At 43.7% G+C, this 18,892-nt stretch overlaps 1 protein-coding gene across 1 annotated transcript; it reads left to right on the top strand.

The window, feature by feature from the left end:
* The first annotated feature begins 5,020 nt into the window (after positions 1-5,020).
* Positions 5,021-18,815, top strand: LOC143841304 (transcription factor Jun-like). Its single transcript, XM_077345445.1, has one exon. It carries the CDS (start codon positions 5,373-5,375, stop codon positions 6,663-6,665), a length of 1,293 nt encoding a protein of 430 aa, XP_077201560.1. The 5' UTR covers positions 5,021-5,372; the 3' UTR covers positions 6,666-18,815.
* Positions 18,816-18,892: the final 77 nt, after the last annotated feature.

Here is an 18,892-nt window from a genome sequence, read left to right as displayed (position 1 = left end):
TGCTTAGATTGGCCAATAGGAAGGAGCTGTTTCGTGTTTTGAATCCGCCCGTTTTGGCTCCCGAGATAGAAAACGTACATGCGCGCGCTTGCGCAGTACCGTCCTTCTCTTTTCCAAAGGGTTGGGGCGGAAGGCTTGTTTTCCCCTGCGCATCTACAAGTTTCAAATTCACATAATTTGAATAGAAGTAGAAAATGAACTGCTTCCTTAACTTGTCCATAGTTTGCCCTAGGAATGTGCTCTTTTTTACGTCCCATTGAGTTAAGCGGTTTTTACTCCCAGAATGCGGATATTGTTAAAAGTTGATTTATTTGTATCGCTTTGAGCTGGAGTTTAGTGTATGATTCGTATATGCTTGGTCACATTTACTTGGGAGTAAACCCCGCTGAATGTATTGAGGCTTACTTGAATTGGCCTGCAGTTTTTCATTTATTTTAAGAATAACATGTTCTACTGCATATCAGAGAACTTTAAAGAAAATCACCAGACCTTAGAAATAAATAGCTTTTAAGGGGGGGGGGGGAGAAAATGTGTGAACTGAAGAGGGTGGCCAACTTGCAGTTGATCAGATACAACAACAAAATGGAACAAAATTCAATTCATTAGGAGCTAAGACATAAACCTACCACAGTTCTACATTTAGTAAGGCTGTTAAAACATCCCCCCAAACCATACATAGAATGATTTCAAATGGATAATCATCACATTAGTGTTTCTGCCACAACAATTAGGTCCTGAAACTGTTGATAAAGAATGGCATTCCAAAATGTCAAAGTTAAAATATGAATTTCCAAATAAAGATTGTTTCAATAATATTTAGTTTGTTGTCAATTTTCTTCAAAGCAAAGCGTTGTCACTTTAGTGGGATTCAAACGTTGGACATCTACATAGGCTAATTAATCTTGTTAGCCTTCAAAATGCTTTGTAGAAAATTGGTGACAAACACGTGAAAGGGAAGGTGATTGTAAGCCCCTTTGAGACTCCTTCAGGCATGAAAAGCTGGGTATAAAAACCAACTCTTCTGAAGAAGAATATCGACATATCCTTTATCTGGGAGTCCATCTTTGAACTTTTATATTTTGGATGCCATTCTTTATCAATGGTTTTAGCACCTAATTGTTATGTAGCAGAAACACTTAATAGACGATTGTCCATTTGAAATCATGCTATGTACAGTTTGAGAAATGTTTTAATATCCTTACTAAATATACGCTTGTGTGGTAGTTACGTTTATGTTGCATTTTGTTTTTGTGGCTGACTTATATACATTGTGTACATCCCTTGTTTAACTTCCAGCTGGAAGCTAGAGATTCCCTGCGATTACAACAGAACTCCAAACAACAGAGATAAATTCCCTTGGAGAAAATGCCACTTTGGAAATAGGACACTTTGACATTATACCTCATAGAAGTCCCTCTCCTCACCAACCCTGCCCTTTTCAGGCTTCACCCTCAAAATCTCCAGGTATTTTCCAACCCAGAGCCAAAGCTCACTTCATCAAACTACAAATGTATTTCAATAACAAAAAACACCAAGCCTATTAACTCTTTTCAAAATTCAACGCCATAACTCTCAAATGCCCTAAGATAAGAGTTGTAAATATTCCTTAGCTGAGGGTATAGTTGTCTGTACCTAGGTGTTCAGGCTGTCGTTCAGATCCGTCCCTTGTCACAGAGATTATTTGGCAGAATGGGTGTGATCCAGTGTTTGCACTGGAGATACACCTAACGTTAAGTAATTATATTGCTCCCACACACTAAGAAATAAAGAGCAAATGAGATTTCTCTATCAACCTTCAGTCACATCCCCCTCATTGCTCTGCCAGCACCACCATCAACTATCTGCAGAAGGTACACTTATCCCATGAGCTTGTCCTAGTAGTTAAAGCCAAGACTGGTGAAATTCATTGCCTTACTTGTTCCCAACCAAGAAATGACATGGCATTTTTCACTGCCATGAAAGGCACAGTGCCATGAAAACTCCATGAAAGGCACATTCTGCTCTTCGTAAAGCCGGTAGGGAGGGGGAGAGGAATGAATCACTTAGTCAAGGTCATTCTGGTTTGGAAACTGTTAAATAACAAAGAGCATGGCTTTGCCCAAAAGTGCCTTAAATAAGCAGGATTTTAAAAGGGGGGAACTCTTGACAGTAGCAACATCACTGCAAACATATATATACCCTTTTATTTTTTGCACATGCTTATATGAATCTTCCAAAAGTGTAATGAATTAAAGTGCTGCTAATTGGGAACATGGAGCACATGTATGAAAACTTTACCACACAATCCTACATCTACGTTCCTGTGTCAGCTCTGTCCTTCCTTGGAAGGCTACAGCTGTAAGCATGGAAATATGTCAAAATATTTTGTTCCAAAGCTTATGAGACAGAGAAACCATTTGATAAGCTGGGCAAGAGTGGTGGCTTCTTCATTCTACAAAGTTTCAGTATTGATTAATATTGGTAATAACTCAGCCTCTCTGCCTTCTTTTGTCGTCTCCTTCCCTCTTCCTCATCCTGTCTTACTGCTTTTGTGCCACACCTCTCCTTTTTGTGCTATACTTGCCCCAGCCCCTGTAGGGCCAGTGAAAAAGTATAGAGTCTCCACTTTATGTATAAGCATCTGGGCCATTAGTTGTCCCACATCACCATAGGCATGTCTCCATTGACTCCTGTGAACACCATCAGAGGCACAGACTAGGGACCTGGGGATCCCCTGGAATTACAATCATTTCCAGGCTACAGAGATCAGTTTCCCTGAAGAATATGGATGCTAAGGGAGGGTGGGCTTTATGTCATTGTAACCCACTGAGGTCCCTGTCCTCACCAGGCTCCGTCCCTAAATCTGCAGTTTTCCAACCCAGAGCTGGCAACCCTATATTCATCCCCCACTAATGGCCAGGGAGGTTTTGGCAATCCTACTCAGAGCTGACCTATGGGAAGTCTATGATTTGCTTACATTAAAAAAAAAAATCTGTGTGTAGGTCAGATGAAAATGTTCTCTTGGATGTTCTTAGTCCACATGATAGGGGCAAATGATGTACTAATGTTCTATATAATAGCAAAGTTCCTGTTAAGTCTAGGTGTTTTTAGCAGCAGGTGCAGCCATACAAAGATGCCTAATATTGAACTACTACATGCAGAGCATGGGCTGACCTACAAATGGAGTGATGAACTCTTAACAAGGTTGTAAGTTGTAACTCTGCTTCTGAAGGCACTGTGACAAGATGTTTAAAAAGAGCTACAGAGTTAATAAGTAGTTCTAAACCACTACAACAAAACAGCATTCCATATCCAATGAAATCCACAGCCTTAGGTGCTCCTACCTTCACAAAACCAGGCTGCTAGTTGCATGGAGCCCAGATGTTTCAGCCCCAAAACACCTAGCCACAGTGATCCATGCAACAGTCACCTCCATGTTAAGACTTCTGTAACTCACTCTACGCAGGCCTATCCCTGTCCTTGTCCTGGAAACTACAGCTGATCCAAAATGTTGCATCTCGGGTCCTCACGAGGGCAGCCTGAAGGGCCTGTATTCAGCCTATTCTTAAGCAAGTTCAAGGTTCTGTTTTGACCTTATATGTGGTCTGGGCCTGGCATACCTGAGGGACCACCTAGCTGACTGTGCCCCCGAAGAGTGTTCTGTTCCGCCAATACAAACCAGTTGGTGATCCCCAGCCCCGGAGAAGTACATCAGGCCTCAACCAGGGACTTTTTTGATCTGGTCCTCACTTGGTAGAATGAGCTCTCAGAAGAGCAGTTTCATAGGGCCTGCAAAATGGAGCTCTTCCACCACTTTTGGATGGGGCCAGTGATCAACTGAATCTGATACCATCATATGGGGCCCTCCTTGAAATAACCTCCCTCCCCCGAGTAGGAGATGGGGAGGTAGAAACCAAGACCCATAGCTGGGGGTGATTATGGATTTTTAACTGTTTTAAGTAGGTTTAATTGTAGATGGTTGTGAACTGCCCCAAGTATAAGAGATAATAAATAAAATGAATAAAACGTCCTGCCTTTCTCCCCAGTTGGCATTCAGCAGAGTTTACATGGTTCTCTTCTCCATTTTACGCTCACAACAGACTTGTGAGGTAGCATAGGTTGACAACGGTCAAGTGGCCGAAGGTCAGCAGGCTTCTATGCAAGAGTGCGGGTTCAAACCCGGGACTCCCAACTTAGTTCAACATTCTGTCCACTGAGAAAATATATATATATATTTATTGCTGATCTGCACAAGTGCTGGCTCTGTCACTTGAACCTGTAAATGTCTGCCATTGACGATCATGGTAGGACTATAAAGAGCTTCATAAAAAGGAAATATTTCTTCTACAAATTGTAGCATCTTGAATTGCAGAACCAAACGAGACTGATGTGCCAATGAACATTGGAAATGATGGCTGTTAATCTTGGCAGGGCTGTATAAGCATCCGACTTGTGGTCACAGTGGCAAGAGTTAGGAGTGTAACAACAACAAAAAAACTCTGGAGAAAGTGGCTTAGGTCCTGCATCTTACCCTTGGGGCAACACGATCTTAAATATGGGGCAATCCTTCCGGCCCCATCATTTTCCCGGTTCTCAGCCCCTTTCTCCACGTTAAGCACAGGTGGATAAAGTGAAAACCCCTTCCCGTCCCAACTGAGAAAGGTCTGCAATTCTACCCAGCCCTTAAAAAGATGAGAAAATCAGTTTATCGCTGATGGCGAACAAAACTTTCCCAACGTTGCTGGAACATCGCACGGCGAGCTGCGTCCCGAAGGTCCCAACGGAGCGTTTGTGTCCCCTCGTGGTTGCAAAACGGGACACGGGTTTTAGCCGCTGGTCTTCGGGGATAGTTAAAAATTAGGTGCAAACCCATCCCCCGAATTCCCTCCTAAGACCACGCGTAGTGCGGACTTGGGCAGGGGGAGGGGGGAGCTTTTCCTTGTCTTCGCTTTCCCAGTTGGGTTTCCTCTTCGCCTTGTGCCGGCGGAGGGGAGGGGAGGGGAGGGGAGGAGGCCGCTGTGCGGCGCTCGCCGTGCCGGAGCCTAGAGGGCAGTGTGGCCGCAGCCAGGAAGGGCGGAGCGGCAGGAACTGCTAAGGCGAGGCGATTTGACATCAGTTCCTCTGGCTGGCAGGGACCAGACTTTTCTTCCCCCAAATGCCACAAGTCGAGAGCGCCGAGCCCCGGGCGGCCGCCCTGGGGCGGGAGACGGGCAAGCGACGCCCGTGAAGAGCGCGCCTTGCAGCAAGGACCGCACTGCAGCCCGGGGAACGGCTCGCTTCGGCGGCTCCGGCTGCTGCTGCTGCTCCGCCACCCCCACCCCGGGAGCGCCCCAAAGTCCCGCTTTCGCCGCGTCGGAGGGACGAGCGCAGACCGGCCGCTGTTCCCAGCCAGCATGAGCGGCGGCGGCGGCGGCGGGGGGCGCACGGGCGCCCGAGTGGCCGTGAAGATGGAGGTGGCCCCTTTCTACGCCGAGGAAGGGCTGGAGCTGCTCCCGGACTTCGTGCAACTGCCGGGCTTCGGCGGCGGGCCCGGCAACGGAGGAGCCCCGGGGCTGGAGGCGGCCGAGGACAGCGGGGCGCACCAGCACAAGCTGCTCCTGGCCGGAGGAAAGAAGCCGCCGCCGCCACCGCGGGACTTGGTCGGGGCGGCTTCCCCCGGCGCCGCGCTGCCTCCGGCGGGGCCCTTCTCCTCGCTGCGCCCTCGGGGGAACGCCGTGCACCGCCTCATCCAGGAGACGCCGGCCGGCGGCGGCCCGGAGGTGGGCCCCGGCGGCTTGCAGCCTTTGCTGAAGCTGCCGGCCGCCGCCGACCTGGAGCAGCTGCTCATCCAAGCGGCCAGCCCGGGCCTGGCCGGTCCGCCCAGCCCCCCGGTCGGCGGGCCCTCGGTGGCGGCGGCCGGCGGCGGGCCCTTCCTCTACCGGCCCTCGCAGCCGCCGGCCCAGCCGCAGGCGGTGACGCAGGAGCAGGAGGGCTTCGCCGACGGCTTCGTCAAGGCTCTGGCCGACCTGCACAAGCAGAACCAGCTGCTGGGGGGCCCGCCGGCCCCGCTCTCGCCCAGCCCGCACGCGCCGGGTCCCTGTTGCCCGCCGCCCAGGCAGGAGCCCCCGGCCGTCTACACCGCCCTGGGCGCCTTCAACCCGGCCAGCCCGGCGGCCGCCGGCACCTTCTTCTCCGCGCCCGCCGTCGCCCGCCTCCCCGCGCCCGGCTCGACGCCCAGGGCTCTGGAGGAGCCGCAGACGGTCCCGGAGGCGCCGGGGGTGGGGGTGGGGGTGGGGGTGCCGCCGCCGCCGCCGCCTCCTCCTGCCCCCGCGCTTTCGTCCGGCGAGTCGCCGCCGCCGTCCTCGCTGTCCCCGCTGGACGCCGAGAGCCAAGAGCGCCTGAAAGCCGAGCGCAAGAGGCTGCGCAACCGCATCGCCGCTTCCAAGTGCCGCCGGCGCAAGCTGGAGCGCATCGCCCGCCTGGAGGAGAAAGTGAAGGCGCTCAAGGGCCAGAACGCCGAGCTGGCCGCCACCGCCAGCCTGCTGCGCGCCCAGGTCAACCAGCTGCAGGGCCGCGTCCGGAGCCACCTCTCCAGCGGCTGCCACATCAACGCGGCGGCGGGGGCCCCGGGGCAGGCGGCGCCGGGGGCCTCCGGGCAGCCCTCTGCGCGGGAAGGACCCCCGGAGGGGGAGACCAATGCCTGCTGAATCGACTGAGCCCTGGGCAGAGAGAGGGGGAGATACCCAGAAGCTTGTCGGAAGAGGCTCACAACAACCCTGCTCAGCAGGGGGCACAGAGGGTGGCCCTTTGATCCAAGCCTTGTCAGGGGCCCTGATAGAGACCAGCTCAGCAACCTACTCTGTCATTCCGGAAGGTGCCCTTAAATTCGCCTGGAAAGGTTAGGAGAAGAGGCTCCTGAGCCAGGCATACCTGCTTCCTAGGATCCGGCTTCTAATCTGGTGCCGGGGGCACCTATGCAACAGCCAGAGGGGCGGCTGTTGCAAAGGGGAAAGGGAGAAGGGATGCTCCAGCAAGGGACCCAGCAGGGGTAGCAAGAGCCACAACAGAAGCAGTTTCAGCTTTGGAGACGCTTTTCCGGAATGAAAGTTCTGAAGAGTGCACCTTTGTCAGCTTTTTTGGGGTGGGTGGGAGAATCTTTGTTTTAAGCATCTCCAGAAATGCAAAATAATGAGAGTGACAAGTGATAAATAACCAGATGGGGGTGGGGTTTCCAGGAGCACTGAACAAATACGGAAACCAACAAAAGCTTAAGAGGGGAAAGATGTGATTTGGATCAGCACCAGCTGATGCCGTTCTGGTGGACCAGCAACGTGAGGCCAAATCCTTCAACAAGTGATTTTCAGAAGGATCCAGAACTTGAAAATGTGCTTGCTCTCTCCCCCCCCCCCCCCCCACACACAACTCCATGTGCTCAAAAAGAAGAGAGCTACAGATAAAAAAATATACCAATATTTATGACACTTTTGTCTGTGGTTGCTGGAAGTCCAAAGATCTCTTCAAAGAGCCCACCTGAGCTTATGTTATGGGCAGGAGTTATCTTTGCCAAACACTTTAGGTTTTAGATGTTTTTGAACTTTTGTTTTGTGGAGGACAGTGATTAGAGCCTGAATAGCTTTTCTGCAGAGCAAGTATTGCTTTTAAAAGTCCATTGGTTTGACTGCAGGCTAATTTATTGCTTTTCAGTAAAGGGTAGAGGATTGTGTGTGTCTGGCAAGGTGCATTTTACACTGCAGAAATTGTGAGGCATTTCAATATAGTATTTTTTGAAAAATTCCTACAGTTTGCCAGTGGATGCTTTTGTTAAATGTTTCTCAAAGCATTTGAGAGGGCTGTAGCTAATAACAGGGCTAATTCAGCCTTGTTTACAGAGACACAGCTTTATTTTTCCTGCCTATAGATGTCTATTAAGTTGCTAAAAGCTTGAGAAAGCCAAAATCTAGATATTTAGGAAGAGTTTGTATATACTATTTGAAGTGTGGTAGAATGGGTTTTTAAAAAATCTTCATACAGAGAGAAGTCTGAAGATAAGTATTGCTGTATAAAAAAAAACTTTCAAGTTGCAGCTGGGGATTTCAGAAATGTGGGAGTATTTTCTCATTATGAATGATTAATGCAATGGAAGAGAGTTTGCCGGGTAAAACTGATATATTTATTTTTAAATGTATGTGTTAAGAAAAATAGGCTTTTCTCCTAAATTTATGAGCTTCGTATTTCTCGTGTCAGAGTAGACTTGGGGCACTGGCAGGCTTATTTATTGAAACTTTTTAGGATGTCAGCATTTATTTTTATAGCAGATGCATAAAATAAATGATTTTGGCTACAGTAAATAGCTAGTGCTTTATCCTTCACTGTGTACATTCCGACTGTAATGGTTCTGTCTGTGACTTTAGTGCTATCTACAGAAAAGGGCTCCGGTTGGGTTTTTAAAAATGATATAGATATAATTCCATTGTACTATGTTTTGAATAACTCATAGAAATGTGGACAATTATTTTTTCCAGATGAACTATTTTCTTGCTCTGTCTCATTTTACGGTATTTTCTAGTTCTAAGAGTGGGAGGGTAAAAAAGAAAATTCTCGAGCATTGCTTTTTTTAATGATTGGAAAAATTAGCTGGATTTTGAAGTGGGAACAGAACTTGTTGTCTCCAGTACATTTTAAATCGAAGGTTTTGTATGTTTTGTGGGCAAAGAGTGTCATGAATGAATTTGAGTTTGCTTTTCAAGCGAGATAGCTTGGAGGAGTCTACAAGGACAGTTTTACTGATTTTCAGTTTAAAGACAAAAGGATCCTTGCAACATAACAGTTGCCTAGAAAGATGTCTCATAATTTAGAATATGGTGCACTAGACAGCAAAATAGGGTTGCCAACCTCCAGATGAGACCTAAAATTCTCCTGGAATCATAGTTGATTTCCAGACTACAGAAGGCAGTTCTTCTGGAGGAAATTGCAGGTTTGAGGGCAGAATCCATAGGATCACATCCCTGATCATTCCTCTCCCCTGGACCTGCCACTAAATCTCCCAGAATTTCCCAAGCTGCAGTTGGTTGACCTTACAGGCAGAATCATGTTTGTCCTCCTAAGGAGGTATTGTGACAATCCTGTTTAGTAAACAAGCTTGAAACAAATATACTAGGATGATCACATCCTGTGTCTAAGTTTGTAGGAGACTCAGCATGTTTTCAAACACAATTGCTAAGAATTCTTTCAGTTAACTTCTATTAATTACTGCTTCATCAATATTACTATCTGTTACATATCACCTTAGCTGTAAATTGTTGCATTCATTCATCTTTTAATTTTGGGAAATAAGGCCAACACATAGCTTTTATTTCTTCAGTTTGTGTCAGAAAAAGTGACACATTAAACAATCTAGTTTCAGCTAAAAGAGTTATCTTTTATAGACTGTATCAAGGGAAGAGGTATATCTAATTCATCTGTAATGCCTTATCCTTTTTTCTGCCGCCTTCCTTTCAGCCACTTTCCAGTTCCTGCTCTATATGTAGCCAAAAACAAACATTCAGGCAGTGGGGCTTGAAACTTTTCAGCAAAACCCCCAAAGGATGTAAGATCTTGCTGTATAGCTGATTGGAATGACTATATTTTGAACAAAGCTGAAAACGTCTCAATCTTTTCTTGTTATAGAATTATTAAATATCAAAAGGGAGTGTTTTTTTTTCATTCTCAGAATATATCAGAATTGCACAGGAACAATAGCTTGCCTCTATACTTCTCTAACGCTGAAGAATAGCTCTGAGTCTGCAATTGCGTTTGTTGTGATTGCTGGAGCTGCGTGCTGCATAGTTCTTTGCCAAAAAGCAAATTGTACCCCTTGAAATGTCCACAGCATTCTCGGTTGTTCCCCTGTAAGTAGAACAGGTTGGAAAACATTGCCAGTAATTTTAACTTGAATTGGTCTTTACCCCAGTTTCTCCAAGCATAATCTACCTTGGACATAGCTGGTTCATTTGTCCCATGTTTATAATAATATAATATAAAAAAATTTACCAGCCATCCTGCCAACGTCTTTGTAAGCCTGTTTTAATGCTGCTCTGCTGACAGGCTGCATATCTAATTTCTGCCAAAACTACAAAACTTTCTTATTTTCTAAATGGAGAGGTACTGATATTAATCTCTATCTGCATTCCAGGGTCCCTTCCTTCTATGTATGTTCTGCCTTGGTATAAGGCACTCCTTCATTATACCCTTTTTAAGAAACGCATTTCTCATTTGTCTCCCCTTTTCCCCATCTCTTGATTTTGCTTTGCATGTCTTGTGTGGATGGCTGCTGTAACTTTATATCTGTCTCCTTGGTTCTCTTTATTCTAATCTAAGTGTTGCATAGATAATCGTAAGGAAACTCCCCAAAGTAAAGTTCAAGACTGAATGGTACTCACCTGCTTTAGAACATCAGCAGATAAACATTCCATAGTTTCTAGAGACCTTAATGGCTTGGGTGACTTGCTTTTGTTGAATCAGAATGGAGTTCCTCCTGCACCGGTGGAAAGGGGATGCCCTTGGGGAAATTTTAAATCGTCCCTTGGTTAGAGAGAGAGGTCTGTTGGTTTTCCTGTACAGCTAGTATGAACTCAGGTAGCAATTCACATGGCTGTCTTACTCGAAGGGCTGACTAATTTGTTGCTAACTTAGTGGGTGATGATGTGTCACAACTCCTACCAGATGCCTCTTTTAACATATCGATGGGGTCGTTTTTTGGCTTTCACAAAACACTGGCATCCTTGGTCAGGTATTGACTTGTTCTTTAAATGCTTGCCTTGGGAATCTTTCCTAAGACTAGTGGCAGGGAGTAGTGCTCACTTTCTTAAGAAGTCAGGTCTTCAGATTTGAAAAAGTGGCCTAGAACAGGGATTTAAAAAGCAACTGTAGCCAACTGAATTGTGGAAGTGCTTTCCCATTTTAACCAATGCTGAACTGTTAGCTTGAGTGATAATGGAGCTAGGCGTTTCATGTGAAAGTATTCAAAGGCAGATCAGTAAAGATTGAATAGCATGCTTCCAAGAATATGAAGTGACTTATTAAGGGGGAGCTTTGATGCAGCAGCTGGCACTGAATACATTTAAATTCCAGTTCTAGTTGGGGAGGTGTTACATATGTGCTCAACTCTGCCATTTTTAAAGAAACGCATGGCTTTTCTTGGAACATTTGCTTGCTTTTTATGTTATGCTCAGAATATCTTTTACTAACCTTTCCCTGAAGAGAAAGGTTATGTTAAGCACACAGAATCTTTTCTTGTGACTTCTTGTTTTCTGCTGCAAATTTGATTCTATTATTTGTTAGACTGATATTGATTGTGGGTCCAGATCTGTGAAGTTTAGAGTAGGTATTGTTGGTTGCCAATTTATGGTCATTTCTGTGCAGATCAATCTCAGTTATTGGCAAAACTTGTTCAATTGGTAGTAATATTCCAGAACATAGATCTTTCAGAAACGTGACTTGATCGCTAGCCCTAAGTCCATTACTAATGTGAAACACTCTCAACCTGGCATGGAGATGCAAACATACAATGTGTCTTTATTTTTAACGTAGAATAAGGAGATTTAAAAAAGGTCTGGTCATATGACTCCATAGTGTCAGTACAGAAATAACTCTTCAGATGTTCACTGGCAAAGCAGAGTTCTCTTTGAGGATCCAGCTGCAAGATTATATGACCTTGTTTTGCCAGAAGACGTTGAAGGAAGGGCTGGGGAAATGTTTCATTTTAGAAGATTTTTGTAGTACTCATCAGCTAAAGAATTTGCGAAGTGGGTCTTAAGTGATGGATGCTGTTAAGTTGCTGTTGATTTAGGGTGACCCTCTGAATTAATGACTGATAAAACATCCTATTGTTAACAGCCTTGCTCAGGTTTGGAAGGCCATGAATTCCTTTACTGCATCAAACAAGCAAGTTAAAATAGCAATGCACAACTAACATAAGCAACAATTCTGAGAACACTTTCATGTGATTAAGCTAAAGGAGAGTGATCCACAATGATATTTAACAATATGGATCATCTCTCCCCTCCCCATCATTCCAGCAACTTATAAGTACTGGCTTTACCTAGATCTCCCTGTTTTCTGTGATCAGGATATAAATAAGATCTTATTCAAAGAGGCAAAAAATTTATAAAGTCGAAGATTCAGTGTAAAGTTGATGATACTAGTTTGGATAGCATACTGCTGTCTTTTGACTGCTTTCCATTAAATAGTAACTGAAATCTCATTTCTGCTTTTGCCCCTTAAAAAAAAAGGTTGTTCAGGCACCAGCCTGAATAATAAGTAGTCACAGCCAAGTTGAAATGGTCTCTGTGTATACCAGGAACTGAAAATGTACTGTGTCCCTGCTGAGTGATTGTTTGATAGATGCAGTGAAATTTGCACTGAGGTAAATTGAGAATGATAGCTTGAAATGGGATGCAAATGCCTGTGTTACTGATAGGAAATATACATTAATGACAGTTTCCTTTTTCATCACTTTTGCTCTGGACTGTTAAAAAACTTACAGCCCAGTCATGTGCATGTTTGTGTGGAAGAAAGCCCTGCTAGCTTCAGATGGGTGTTCTTGCAGATAACTGTTGCCATTTTTTCAGCCTCAGTGACTCAATAAGGCAGGACAGACAGTAATCCTGTAAGTAAGGAATTCAACTAATGATTGTACAGGTTATTTATAATGATCTGTCATTAAATCACATCTATGATACCCCCCTCCCTTCCTCAGAGGCAAGATTTTCCCCTCCATTTTTATTTTCCAAATAGTCCAGTACACTTTCTTTGAATATTCTGTGATTCTTTTGGTTTCCAGAAGGCTGGTACACTCTTTCCAGTAGCCAAACCCTTTTTCTTGAAACACCAGTCATTGTCTTCATAAATGATAAGGCATTTTCTAACCACACCAAACCATGGATCTCTGCACTCTTCAGAGCTAACTTCCTGTTTGACAGGGTAGGAAATTTTCTTCTCTCTGTAGAAGATCTTTCACCTTTCCTTGGCCCAAATGGAAATCTTTGCCTGGTTCCCATACTACTTTGCCAACTTTCCCCCGGTTCTCCTGTCTGTTAAACTGCTCTCAGTCAGGGCTGAATTCTGAAACTGTCAGTACTCAACTCATCTCAGCTAGGGCTTAAATCAGACTGAATCCTCCTCAGCATCCAGTGCAGAAGTCTTTCTCTGTTTCTCTGTTTCTCTGTTCATCTGATGCAGCCCAATCAGATATCTTGGAACAGCCTGTCACTCAAAGCTTTCTGAAGAATTGACCCTTCACAATCCTTCAGCTGTTTGAACAGCACTTCCAGGCTTCTTAAAAGTACAGTCCGTCATAACACCCATCTATAATTAAAATAGAAGCCAGTATATACTACAGGAACTACAGCATGGTGAATAAATTGTTAGGCGTGGGCTGGAGACAGGAACCTGTGTTCAAATCCCTGGCCACTTATAATGCAACTCAGCTGTGCCAGCCTGGCCTACCTCGCAAGGCTCTTGCTAAAACAAAATAAGCAAATCTCATGTCTGTCTTTTAGTGTTTTGGTGGAAGAACAGGATGTGAATGTGAAACAGAATTACGTGACATAACCATGCTTTCAGTGTTCTTCTTAACAAAATCAAGATTGAAACAATATTCTTCAGATGTTAAACATCACTGAGATAGCAAGGTCACTTGTTGGGAGTTCTGCCAAACTGCCTTTCCTTAAAGAAGAGGGATGAGTTGATCTTACTAGTCCCCCCGCCAGTGATGCCAAAAGTCTTGCTGAGCTGTGTAAAATATCATTTTCTGCACTGATTACTTGAGTATTGTGGTTCATTTCTGTTCACAGCTAATTAAGTAGTAGGTCAGTGCAAAGAGATTTTTTGGACTGTAGCCACTGCAGAAAATATTATGTGTTAATTCATAGTAGTGGAGAAGCATGGATTCAGTGTCTTTGCATGGTTGAACAAGTTTAAACTACGACTCCTGATGGTTGTGCACATTTAATTTTAATTTACGTGAAGCAATCCATGAAGAGATCCTATAGAAATTATGTGACATGGGGTAAACATCAGTGAAGTCCTTACGTGCTGGCCCCATTAACTTATGTTCCTGCAACACTATTGTATCTGGTTTCTTCAGATTTTCAAAAATTTGTCTTGGCAGGTCTAGGATCGGGGCATTGAAGGCCGGTTTGTAATTTCTAATACGCCTCTTCAGGCTACAAGTATGTGGCCTGAATCATACAGAAAGCTGAATGAGATGGCAGAATGCTGAGATGGTGGAACAGACTGTACCACTGACAAACAAAAAAAAACAAAAAGGGGAGGAAAAGCCCAACCTGAAATGAAGTTGAAAACCCAAGAAGGTTGAGAAAACTGCTGCTTTATATATTAAAAATGTATTTTATTTACATTTTATTTCTGGAGCTCAAATATATAGAAGTATAAAAACAGCTCGGAGTGACACAGATCACACATATATGCTAGTTATGTCCTAACATCCAAAGATTTACATGTTTAGACCTATACAGGTCTTCCTCAGAGCTCAATATTAAGCAAACACAATTGTATTAGAGAAACACCGATATACATAAAATATGCATATCCACTGAATGTCAAATGTTCTTATGCAGATAAATGTATTTCAAGGGGCTGTCTTCAATGACCTTCCCTGGTTTTGAACACCTGCTGTGTGTTCTTGAAATACATTTTAATATATAAAGCAGCAGTTTTCTCAACCATCTCAGGTTCTCAGACCGTACCACTTCCAGATGTGGGTGAAGGATATCCAGCTATTTTCTTTGTAAGTGGGAATACTGGCATAGCATGAAAGGAACTAGGCTAGAGCTTTCCTCCTAGTTGTGCTATTGATTTTTTTAAACAAAAAAATTGCCTGGAAATATTACATATTGTGAACCTTCCCTGCAAATTCTGAAATGATACAGCTCAGAATTACCTCAGTACTATGTCAGAATCATATATTTTATTTTGCTGAATAGGTAGACCAGTGCAGGAGGGCTTAAAAGTTGGAGTGTCACTCCATATGAAAACCTCATCACCTAGAAAGTTCTGAGATGCCTTTTTTTGTAGGAAATTAACCCCACTCACCTGTGTAATTACACTGTAGTGGTTCCATTGAGGTAAACATTTCCCATTGAGTTCCCATTCAGTCACTAGAAGTAAACCCTGGAATCTCCTTGAACAACAAAATAGTTGTCATATCGTAAAATCAGAGCAAGCCCCTTTTATTTTTCACATCTAGAACTAGGCTTGAAAGCATAAATTGGACTATCCCATTTCATCTTGACAGCCACCCTGTGAGAAAAATTGGGGGATCAGCTGTCTCAGAGTTGCCTATAAACCTGTAAAGGAAAATCCCAGGTCTCCTTCCTCCAAGACTTGTGGCCATTCTTTGGAACACCGAAAACAAAATTGGTCTTTTGTCATGTCCTTGAATTCACCGCTGTCTGTTCTCCCTTCAAATTTAAATGAAGAATTGGTTTTTATACCTGCTCTTGACATCCCAAAGAAGACACAAAGTGGTTTACAATTGCCTTGCCTTCCTCTCCCCACAACAGGGACCTGTGAGGTAGGTGGGGGCTGAGAGAGGATTGCTTGGACAGGATTGCTCAGTCAGAACAGCACTATCAAGACTGTGATGAGCCCAAGGTCACCCAGCTAGTTGCATGTGGAAGAGTGGGGAATCAAACCCGGGTCGCCAGATTAGAAGCCGCAGCTCTTAACCATGACATCACAGGAAAAAAATAGTTACGTTCCCAGATTTATATAGCCGTTGTAATGTATAACGTTGAGCGATTCTGTTGTCATTTTCTTTGCAAGAATCTCTCCCACTCTTTTACCTAAATGGCCAGTGCTGTCAATGCACTTTTTCTATGGGGATTTTCTTGTTCGTTTTCAGTGGCGTTTCAGAATGACATTCTGTACTTTTGCACTGAGGTTAAAAATCCTGTTTTGTATTTTCATAGTTAGAAACTGACAGTGCAAAGGAGCACAGTGTGAAGAAGAGAGTTGAAACTTCTGAAAGGGGAAGTGCAGATTCTCATGGGTGGGGGAAAATGTGCTTCCATATGAGATTGCAGCTGATTAGAAATCTCCCGAACTTGAAGCTAGACTGTCCAGTGTGGTCTATGTGTTATTCCCCACTCTACCGTATGCCAGCCAGCTGAGTGATCTTGGACTAGTCACAGACCTGTTAGAGCTGTTCTAATAGTAATTTCTCTCAGAGCTCTCTCTCTCTCAGCCTCCCAGGGTGTCTGTTGTGGGAAGAGGAAGGGAAAGACGATCGTAAGCAGCTTTGAAACTCCTTCGGGCAGTGAAAAGCAGGGTATAAAATTCAACGCTGCTTCATAAATGCTGAAAAGAATGCCTCTAAATTAATGACACCTATAAACGATCACAGCAAAGGAAATCCCAGTTTTGGGGATGTAGGAGCAGTTATTTAAGAAACGTTGAATGGTCTTCTGTGTTTAGTACAGACTACAATCATTCCTTCGATCTTCCAAATAATATCACCTCTGAATGTACCGCTGGTTAGGGTTGACTATCCTAGCATTTATCGTACTGGTTGAAAATACTGTAAATAAAGTGTTGTTGGGTAGACTTCATTGGGTTTTGAGGTCAAGGTAACGTGTACTAAAGGTGCAAAGGGTTTTCCCATACAAAAATAAATTCAAGCATGAAAGTTCATGAGCCAAACTATGCTCCTGTCCAACTCTTAACACGGAGCATTTTTCAATTTCTACATTAGGCAGAACTGACCTGGAGGTCGGTTCACCCATGCATATTTTTTCCCGGATGACTGTGACAGCTGGCAAATGTAGGTGCTCATCTTAGGAATGCTGAGGGTTTCTGGAGGTATGCTTTGGTCTGGAAACTAAAGGGTGTGTGCATGTGTTTACAGCAGTATAAACCTGGAGTGTCTTTGGGCGGGGAGGGTTGTAAATGTAGTCTTGGCTGGCTGTCTTTAAACATCGTCCCTCCCTGTTACAGCTTAACTAGTGGTGGTTCCCCCGCCAGTGTTTACTTAAAGCCATGGTAACCCCCATACTGGAATCTAATGAAGTGAAGTTTTAAAATGAAATACAGGTGCTGCTGCATTTAGTATAGCAAAACCTAATTTAATGGACTGCTCCAGTGTCTTTAAGCAAGCATACACACCATTCCGCGTCAGAACTCCAGTGGAGATACTGTTCCTTAAATATTGTGGAATCTTGTGCCTTTGAGTATTGTTCTAAAAAAGTCTGCATTCATAAAAACCGACCCAACAGTATTAAATGGTGGCTAGTTGGCAGGCTGATTGTGTAGTTGTCCCTCTGTGGGTCCATAAAACAATTGGTGTTTGAGTACAGTCATAAGCTAACTCAACTGTTGGGCATTTTTTAAGAGTTGGCACAGGGATGCACCCTTTATTCTGTTTTGGAAAGCAAACATTTACCTGTTCTTTCAAAACTGTAACGTGCATCCATTTTGTATTCAAGCAGTTGGCAGGGACTCATGGTAATTGTAGTCCATGGCCATCTGGAGAACTGCAGTTTGACCTGACCATCCTTTCTGTTCTAGATACATGAAAAAGTGTTTTCCTGAGCAGGTTGGAACTATCACAACAAACATATGTTCTTTGGGCCAGAGATATTGTTATAGAACAAGTTATTGCATAGTGAAAATTTCCTCCAAAACCAAGGCATTTTGGTTTAAATTCCTAAGCCTACAATAGAGGTTGCACCCTGAAGACGCCTTCTATTTTGTAATGAGTACAAAAATATGTGTGTTCAAACAAGTGCAAATAACTATTTTGTGTTCACACAAACATTAAGGTTGAAAAATTTGTAACTTAACCAAAAATTAGTCTGTAAAATACAATTGGAATCTAAAGACTGTAAAATACGATTAAGTTAAGTTCCGTTGGTTTTCATTGAAGGTGAGCATGCTTAGGATCACACATAAGAGTTAGCAGTAAAGATCTAGGTCATTATTTCTAGCTCTCTCCCCTCCATCTTTGGAAAGGAATGCTTTGAAAGAATTTTGACTGTGGTCAGAAAATGATACATAATAAAATACATAATAAGAACATATTTATGGGAGGAGGTAGGGTTAAGCATCACTGTTCATAAGCTGTACAACTAGAAGATGCTGAGGTAATTATTACTGAGGATTTAAAAAATGCATTTCTTCCACTTGTCTCAATGTTTTTCTAAAAAAAAACTTGATCTTGATTTTGTATTCGTGTATGACTGAAGAGGTAAACACTATACTTCTTAACTGTGTTGTTATTTAAATCCATGTTTACAAGGATGCTCCCGATTCCTACTGCCAAAGGGCAGTCAGTTTTGTTTTGTTGTTAAATTTCTTTCTGTATAGAGGTTGGGTGACTTTATACAGGACTGCAGTTTGGGGATCTAGGGATAATTTTGGCCCTGCTGCTGTTACAGACAGTGGGCCACTTGTCAATGACTTAACATTGGGAACAGGATCAGATTTCCAACTCTTTATGAGCACTTAGGACCGAAAGGCGACTGGCCTTGTGTGCATCTCATGGGGGAGGCCCCTGTGTGTAGCGGCTGATGGGCACATTCTCTGGTTTTATCACTTTGGAGCTAGGACCTTTTCAACGGAGACTGCAGTGAACATTCTTAAGTGGGAGGTATAGACATTCTGGAATGTAGAACATTTGTTCTCGTGCTGAAGTTGTTTACATTAAAAAAAAAGATTACATTTATGACTTTGTAATCTGCGATGTGCAATTTTGTACATGTTGTGTTAAAACTAAGTTTATAAAATACTGTATGTATAAATACTTGACTGAGTATTTGATATAAATATCAGAACATTAAAATGGCTTTATATTCATACCATCTCTTGTTGGTGTTACTTACTTTTAATTCCCAGGGAAGAAGTGAAACTTTACACCCTTTTATTTGTACATAATCGC

The sequence above is a fragment of the Paroedura picta genome, chromosome 7, assembly GCF_049243985.1.
Source record: "Paroedura picta isolate Pp20150507F chromosome 7, Ppicta_v3.0, whole genome shotgun sequence".
In the NCBI taxonomy this organism is placed as follows: domain Eukaryota; kingdom Metazoa; phylum Chordata; class Lepidosauria; order Squamata; family Gekkonidae; genus Paroedura; species Paroedura picta.
This window is presented reverse-complemented; position numbering and strand designations above follow the sequence as displayed.

Excerpts from the sequence above, each read along its gene's own strand:
- LOC143841304 (XM_077345445.1), top strand. The coding sequence starts at position 5,373 with ATGAGCGGCGGCGGCGGCGGCGGGGGGCGCACGGGCGCCCGAGTGGCC.